Raw genomic sequence first — 8,637 nt, 5'->3', positions numbered from 1 at the left:
TGACACGGTACAGGGCAGGGGGTTGAGGACAGCAGGAGCACGCCCCCCTCCGGGGGAGGGGCAACAACTCGAAGGGCGGGCGATGGGGGTAGTTGATGCGCAGGCACTGGGGAGGTAGGGCAATGCGGGGTGGCGATGGGGAGCTAGGCACAATGGGGGTAGTGTCATTGGGGTGGGGATGGGAGGGGTGGGGGACTGGGGGGTGGTAACATGAGGGGAGTTCTTGGGGTGGTGGTTTTGAGGGGTTTGGACCTGTGGGATGTGGGGGTAATGCGAGGGGAGCCCTAGGGGGATGTGTGGTTCTAAGGGGGTGGGACCCATTGGACAGGGGGCTGGGAGGTAACATGAGGGGGACCCATTGGATGGGGCCCCAGGGAGATGTTTGGTTCCGAGGGGATGGGACCCATGATATGGGAGAGTAACATGGGGGAGCACAGCGTGGGGCAAGCAAGGAGGACATGAGGGGCTGGGGGGTAATGTGAGGGGTGGACCTAGGGGAGGGGCCTGGCGGGCAGAGCCAAGTGTGAGTTGTTGGCCAAGCCCGGGGCAGACCCCTCTGTCCTTGCCAGCTCTTCGGGTGCGGCTGCATCAATTCGTGCCAGGTGCCCGCTTGCCTGGTGAGTGTGACACTGGGACCCAGCCCATCAGGTAGCGGGGCCGGGTCGGAGGCTGCCTGCCTGGGGGACGTGGCAGAGAATAGAGAGGGGTTAGATCCCATCCCGTCCCTAATGTCTTCTTGTCTGAATGAAGCCAGGCTTCTGGTTCTAAGCTCAGAGTCTTGTATTGGTGGGAGCCAGGGATGTGGTGGGGCCGTGGGCCTCCTGCGTGGTGCTGACGTTGCCTGGGTTTGGTGGTGCTGCAGGCTTGGACCATGAGCAGGCCTTCTCCAAGATCATCGTGGAGCTGCGGAAGAAGCACCCAGGCCACATCCTGCCGGACGAGGACCTGCAGTGGGTGTTTGTCAACGCGGGCGGGTGGATGGGCTCCATGTGCCTGCTCCACGCCTCGCTCACCGAGTACGTGCTGCTCTTCGGGACGGCCGTCGACACCGGGGGGCACTCGGGTAAGCAGGGCTCAGCTACGTTCAAGCAGAGAGGCTCGGGTTGAGGGGCTGCTATTGGGTAGCCAGTGCTTGGGGCTCCCTTTGATCTCCAACTCGGGAGTCTTGTAGCCCAATGTCGAGTGCTGCAGCCATGACCCTAGCTCTGCAGTCTCTGGGCTCATGCTCGCTGAGGATGAAGGCAGAACCTTTCCCCCAGGACTCAGCCTGTAGAGGGCTGGAAAATCTCATCTCACCTTGCAAGCAACAGAGTGGGAGGGAGACGCAGACTTCACAGTCCTTTGCTGTCCAGGGCAGAGGCTGAGCCACTTTCGCAATGTGTGCAGATCACACATGTTTCCTGACCCATGGCCCAGTTCCTGAGGGCTGGGACTCCATTGTTCCCTGCATTCGGGTCCTGAGCTCATAGCTTTACAGTCAGTCAGGGAACTGCCCCGATTTAGAAGCAACCCGCTCCCTTCCCCCCCACCCCTCCCACTTGGCATGAAAGCCACCTGTTTGGAAGGGGTTAAAAGAACTGCCCTAAACGTGTACTTGTCCAAACACCCTGCACATCCACAGAGGGCAGTACACCTAGGGAGCCACTGGGAATCCCAGCCTCAGTGCAGTGATGCTGCATTTCTCTGCCTTTTAACACCTTTTACACTAAAACAAACATCCCTGGTGTTTTCCTCCCCAGTCGCCCAAACCCAGCTCAGCACCCTTGCCCTCCGGCCTGCCTGGCCAAAGGAATCCCAGGCAAGCCCCACGTTCCAGAGCCAAGGCAGGATTGTTCCCTGCAGTGCATCCCCTTGAGCTTTTTCTAGTCTAATAAGTGACTGAAGCAAATGGCTTCATCCCATTCCTCTTAGACCTTTGTCCTGCCCCTGATAACCCTGCTCCCTCCATGGGACTCTTCCCCATCAGGCCCTTGTACATGCCTGTGGTGCCTTCTCTTTTCTCCACTTCCCCCTGCCAGCCGTGGTTGGGCTGAGCTGAAAAAAATGAGTGTTTCCGATCATCTCTCTTACGTCCATAGCTCTCCAGCATGGCCTGTCTGGTAAGAGGAGTGTCTCTGCCTCGTGATCTCTCTTCATTGCATCTTCAGTGGGGTGGGTGGGCATCCAGGATCCCCCAGCCCAGGAATGTTGTGTAAATTCACTTATAGAAAGAAACCATGTTGAGGCCCGAAAAGGGAGCCTGTCTTGTCTGATTTCTCTCCTCTCCATGGGTAGTTGACTCCAGCACATGTTGTTAGCTACTGAGCAGTGAAGCCAAGACTTGTGAGAAAAGCCCAGACTCCAGAGACCGCTGGCCCACGGTGTCTGACTGGATGTCCCTCAGATGGCCCATGCTGGGGGTGTGCTGATCAGCAGAGCCCTCTTGCCTCCGAGAGCCAAAATGAAGGAGAACGCTGGATCCCCAGAGAATGGAGGAGGCAGAAGCAACTCAAGAGCCTTTCCCTTTAGCCTGCAGCCAGCATTGCCTCAGAGCCTCTGTTCCCTTTCATTCTCTGTGGCAAACGATCATGGAGAGGAAGGTGGCAGCATGTGGGTGGGTGGGCTTCTGTCCTTGGCAGAGCCCTGGGGACACAACAAGCAGCCAGATCCAAGCTATGGATGGAAGGGATTTGTTCCATGACATTTTGGAGACCTGGATATTGAGGCTCCACCCTCCCCCATAGCAGTGCTGAGATTTCATGCTGTGTGCCTCTCTTGCAGGTCGGTACTGGGCTGACATCTCTGACACCATCATCTCGGGGACCTTCAGGCAGTGGAAGGAGGGGACGACCAGAAGTGAAATCTATTACCCAGGTGCTGTTACCCAAGGTTCTTTCAATCCAAAGCTTTTGGTAACCTTATTCTGTGCGAGGTGGTGTCAGGAAATAAATCGGTGGCGACACGGCCATCTGACGGAGAGGTGTCTGGCACAAACAGGACGATACTAGAGTGTTCTCACTTAAAGCTGTACTTTACGTAGTCTTAAGCACTTGTACATGTCTGCAACAGGTTGGTAAAACACCCCCAAAAAGTTCAGATGCATATTTACTCAGGGTCTCGAGGCGGTCTCGAACTGATAACTGGAACCGTCCAGTGGCCAGCCGGATGTCTGCATGGAAGCTTGAGAGGTGTCCAGGCACTGAAGTGTCCACCGACCTGAGATTTCTTCTTCTTTTTATATCCATCTTGTTAGCATTACAAAGCTTGTTCATTAACAAAACTGCTGAGCAGAAGCTAAGATAAGAGTGGAGATTTCCAGCCTGTCAGGTGGGCAATTTTCCATCAGTTAAGCAGGAGAACTTTCCATCAGTTAACTCATTGCATAGCAATAGTTCGCTATTGCCAGACTTTCTATCTTGCAAAATGGCATGCTCTGGAAAGCAGCTCAAGTCAGGAGGGCAGAGGGTCATGTTTACTCCTTGAGGTCACTCGCTCCACCCTCCCCTCCTGATCTGTTAGTTGTGCTAGGGTTTCAGAAAGGCCTTTTAGCTGCTTTCAGCAGTAAGCATAGCAATTGGTATTCCAGCCACTCGCAGTGGTTACACATATTACTGGGCTTTGGGCTATCAAAAATCTGCTCCAACCATCTGTGTGGCACTGTCAGCGCCAGCCCCACCCACTGGCGTTCGAAGGTCTCCCCTGGGTGGCTGCGTTTGCAGGGCTGGTCGCCTTGGGCTTTTCATGTAGCGATTTGAGTGGATAAGGCTAGAGATCTGTTAGCCTCCCAGGATAGAGGGAAAGGTACAGGGCACAGCAGATTAGCCTGCAGGACACCACACCTCTAGCTCTCATGGAGGCCAAGAGTAGAGCAGGATTCAAGGAAAGCATACATGCTGATGAGTAACGAGCACATCTCCATCAGGTGGGATTTAAAAAAAACATGGGAAGGGTTATAAAGCTGCCTGGTTCAGAGCAGGAGCCAGCCATTGAGTGTCAGGAGAAAACTACCCCTTTGGGAAGGTTGTTCCATGATCGTACACCAGGGGACGTCCTTGCAGCCTTCCTTGGAGACAGGCTTCTGGATTAGCTCCCCCTCCGGCAGTTCTCCAGCATGGTGCTGAGCACCCCCGTTGTCCCGGGCTGGGAGTGGAAGTTGATCAGGCCCACAAAGAGCTCTGTTCTGTCTATGGAGCAGCGTGTTGGAACCAGTATTTTTCAGAATAACGGCCAATGCTCTGTCTGTCTGTCTGCCTGCAGGGGACACCATAGTGCACCAATCCGGAGAGGCCACGGCTGTCCAGTGGAGCGCCGGCACCTGGATGGTGGAGTACGGCCGTGGCTTCATCCCCTCCACGCTCATGTTTGCCTTGGCCGACACCATCTTCAGCACTCAGGACTTCGGCACCCTCTTCTGCACCCTCCGGGTTTATGCCAAAGCCTTACTCCTAGAAGCAGGTGCCTACTTCAGCCACCTGGTCCAGTGAGACCACCCTGCCCGTGCACCAGCATGGCCTCACAGGACGGGGTGCCCTTTTCCCATCCCCCCCACCATCATGCAGATTGTACCAGAAAGGCAATGGGCAAGAGCACCTCTGCCCCTTTCCCCACACAGGCGTGCCAGGGTAGGCTGACCGTTAGCTGTGTCGTCCGCCTGCCGCACCGAGCGCTCAGCCGGGGGAGGAACAGGCAATAACAGATAATGGATAAACCTAGATCACTATTTTTTTAATATCCAAATGTTCCTTTCTATTTCTGTAACAATACTGCAGCAACTGTTGAGCTGCTACCCACGTCTGTGTGTGTCCTTGCCCGCTAGCTGCAGCTCTCTCTCATGCTCTCTCAAAATGGCAAATGAAATTAATATGGATAAATGTAAAGTAATGCACATTGGAAAAAATAACCCCAATTATACATACAATACGATGGAGGCTAATTTAGCTACAACTAATCAGGAAAGCAATGTTGGAGTCATCGTGGATAGTTCTCTAAAGATGTCCACGCAGTGTGCAGCAGCAGTCAAAAAGCAAACGGGATGTTAGGAATCAATAAAAAAGGGGATAGAGAATAAGACAGAGAATATATTATTGCCCTTATATAAATCCATGGTACACCCACATCTCGAATACTGTGTACAGATGTGGTCTCCTCGTCTCAAAAAAAAATATACTGGCACTAGAAAAGGTTCAGAGAAGGGCAACTAAAATGATTAGGGGTTTGGAACAGGTCCCATATGAGGAGAGTTTAAAGAGGCCAGGACTTTTCAGCTTGGAAAAGAGGAGACTAAGGGGGGATATGATAGAGGTCTATAAAGTCATTAGTGATGCTGAGAAAGTGAAGAAAGAAAAGTTAACCGGTGGAACTCCTTGCCTGAGGAGGTTGTGAAGGCCAGGACTATAAGAGGGTTTAAAGGAGAACTAGACAAACTAATGGAGGTTAAGTCCATAAATGGCTATTAGCCAGGATGGGTAAGGAATGGTGTCCCTAGTCCCTGTTTGTCAGAGGGTGGAGATGGATGGCAGGAGAGAGATCACCTGATCATTACCTGTTAGGTTCACTCCCTCTGAGGCACCTGGCATTGGTCACTGTTGGCAGACAGGTTACTGGGCTGGAAGGGCCTTTGGTTTGACCCAGTACAGCTGTTCTTGTGTTCTCTGAAAACTGGGGGCCTATGAAAAACCAATCGTGTGGGTGTGTGTGACATGGATCATCCTGTGCATACCCACGCTCTGGCCATGAGAGAAACCCTGCCCAGCGACAGGTATCTACATAGCATAGGGCCAATTCCCTCATCCCCAGCTGAACCTAGAGTAACTGCAGTGGAGTAAATGGGGGTCAGCTAGTGTGAATCTGGTGTCTAGCCTTGGAGGTGACATACAGCAGGCTGGGTCTGACTTCCAAATGGACAGATGCACTGCATATAGGTTACATAGGATACTGGTGTGTATCCTGTAATCTGTACCTAGTCTTCTAGTTACTGTTTCTAATAGTCTGATTTAGAGTTCACTCCTGGGGGCGATCCAATACCCAGTGTCTCTAGATGGCGTGTTCCGTTAGACGCTAGCATCAAGTACCATCTGCAGTAACATGCTGTGCTACGTGTTGAAAGGCCTGTGATTTGTGCGTGTGTGAGAGATGTGCCCCATGCAGTCTGCATCTGTCACCCTGCCCTTGTGTCATGTTTTGTGTGTGTACAATCTGCCTCCTTTGCAAGGCTCTGATGAGGAGAGATTAGGGAAGAAGGACAGAGGCTGGGGCAGGGGCCCTTTCCATGGTGCACGTTCTCCAGAGGCCTTGTTGTTGTTTGTTCCCATGATGGGGAGAGCCACCATCCATCGCCTTAACAGACAGCCTTATTGCGGTGGCCTCCTGGGCTATGCACGTGTCTGTACCTCCTGGTGCTGGTGCCTCCGCTGCTGGGCACTCTGTGCCCCTAAAGAGCTCTGTGTGCTCCGAGCCCCAGAGCTGGGGCACACATGGCAGAGCTCGAGTGGAGCCAACCTGTGGACTGTATCTTGTAACCGACCTCTGATGGTTATGGGAATTTGCCCCCATAGCTGTTCCCTAGTCTGAGATACCTGATTCCTCTGTCCCACGTGGCCCTGGCTCTCTCCCTAGCTAATGTACTGACATTTGAGAAGTGGACGTTACTGAAGACTGAGGGGCAGGAAAGCAGCTGTTCCAAACCTGTGGGCTGCTTTCCCTGTAGAGCCTCACAGCTGTTACTCCTGGGGTAATTCTGCGCCACTGGGTGCATGGAGAAAGATGTCCCCTGCAGGCTTTTTGCTCTCCGTGGAAAAATGGCTTCTGTGGGGAAGCAAAGAGAAGCTGCACCAGCGCTCGCTCACCCGTCCCCGGCAGTGCAGGCTTGTCTGTTCAGCCCAGAGGAAGAGGTAAGTCGCTGCAGGGGGTAGGGGAAAGAGAGAGGGTCTGGTGATGCCTTAGCTGCCCAGGGACATAGGTGGGGAGGGGAAGGAGGAGGTTCTCTCTCTCCCTTCCCTGGATGGAGCAGCTGGGGCTGGGTCAGATCAAGGCCCATACACCCCTCCTAGCTGCAGGAAGCTTAGATTGACTTGAGGGTGGGGGGTGTCAGAGTGAAGGGGTGAGGCTCATCGATGCTGGGGGGTGCAGCTCAGCGGGGGGGAGGTTCGGGGCTCCAGATGCATGGCAATTGAGTGGAACTCCTTGTACAGTGACCCCTCCACCCACTTCCTGGCCTCATCTGTTCTCAGCCACGGAGGGAGGGGGTCACTGTATGGTGAGCCGCTCCCTCATCGGCCCAACCTCCATGCAGCTGGATCTCCCTGTCAAGCCTCACCCCCAACACACACCCACACCTGGGGTTCCCCCTGTATCTGGAGCCCACATACCCAGAGGGCTCCCCAGACACACTGAGTGTCCCGCACCCAAACCCCCATCCTCTTGAGCCTCACCCCCTGCATCATGCAACCCCCACCCCACCAAACCCCACTCCCCCAGCAGTCCGGTGCCCCACTGAGTCCCACCCCAAACTCTAGCCCCCTGCTGAGCCCTAAACATCTTCGCCTGGACTCTCCTGCAGAGTCCCATTGACTCGGCACCCAAAAACCCCAAATGAGCTCCCGTGCATCCAGATCCCCTCCCCCAAACCAAGCTGCTCACACCAAGATTGTGTCATACCCAACCTTGGTATTCTTGAAGGATTTTGCACCAAAATTAAAAATTCTGTGCCTTCAAATTTTAAAATTCTGCAAAATGCTGCACATTTTATTTGTCAAAATAACACAATATAATGATGTGATTATATTGTGTTATTTTGATAAATAAAATATGCAGAATTTTGAATTGTGTGAAGAATTTTTAATATTTTGGCGCAGAATTCCCTCAGGGGTATTTTACAAACCTTCGGTCCCTTACTACAAAGAAGTGGCCCCTGGAAACTACAGGTCTCAGCATCCAATGCAAGCAATCGAAGCTGCAGTGTTATATGCTGGGGCTGGCAGGTTGCCTAGGGATGGGCTACTTCCCAGGAACCCAATAGATACATCTGAAACAGCTTCCCCCATTACATTGTCCAGGGGCCAAATGCTGGTCACTTGCTTTTGGCAGCCAAGTTTACAGCCTTTTTAGCCTGTCAGTAATGTCTGTTTCCAAATGAGCATCACCACAAGAGCCAGCCGGCTCCAGAGCATGTCTCATTCCTGGTCCCTGGACTGTCATCGCCCCTTGGTACATGTACGGCCTGGAATTGGTCACTCTTATCAGTGTCAAGAATAAACATGCTCATCTGGCTTAATTTTTTTATTTATTTTGTTTTGAGAGAGAGAATAGATGGCCTGTGCAGACCTTTCCTGCATGCTTCAGAGACGGTGAGGGGGGAGGTTGTTTTGATGGTGGTCTGTAATGAAAACTGCTGTGAATCCAAGGCTTATATCATTTCTGCCGAAGATGCTGAATTGATCCTACATAAGGCTATGATTTGGTCATGGAGGCAGTGGGGGCCCCAAAGCCCCAGGTCGCTGTGGGGGCCCGCAGCTGCAGGCTGCATCAGTTCCTGGCTGCCATAGGTGGCAGGGGATATCCCGCAGCTCCAAGTCATGGGTGGTGGGGGCTCCTGGATCTGCGAGCCCCCATGGGTGATGGTGGGCCCTGGAGCTCCAAGCCAGCCCCTGCAGCTGCCCA

The 8,637-nt window shown here is 53.4% G+C and overlaps 1 protein-coding gene across 1 annotated transcript; it reads left to right on the top strand.

The window, feature by feature from the left end:
* The first annotated feature begins 82 nt into the window (after positions 1 to 82).
* Positions 83 to 8,251, top strand: SIGMAR1 (sigma non-opioid intracellular receptor 1). Its single transcript, XM_075067474.1, has 4 exons — positions 83 to 114; positions 798 to 1,063; positions 2,761 to 2,853; positions 4,237 to 8,251. The coding sequence occupies exons 1-4, from the start codon at positions 83 to 85 to the stop codon at positions 4,461 to 4,463; spliced, it is 618 nt and encodes a 205-aa protein (XP_074923575.1). The 3' UTR covers positions 4,464 to 8,251.
* Positions 8,252 to 8,637: the final 386 nt, after the last annotated feature.

The sequence above is a fragment of the Chelonoidis abingdonii genome, chromosome 6 (genome assembly GCF_003597395.2).
Source record: "Chelonoidis abingdonii isolate Lonesome George chromosome 6, CheloAbing_2.0, whole genome shotgun sequence".
NCBI classification, from domain to species: Eukaryota; Metazoa; Chordata; order Testudines; family Testudinidae; genus Chelonoidis; species Chelonoidis abingdonii.
Note: the sequence above shows the minus strand (reverse complement) of the source record. Positions and strands in the feature narration are given on the sequence as shown.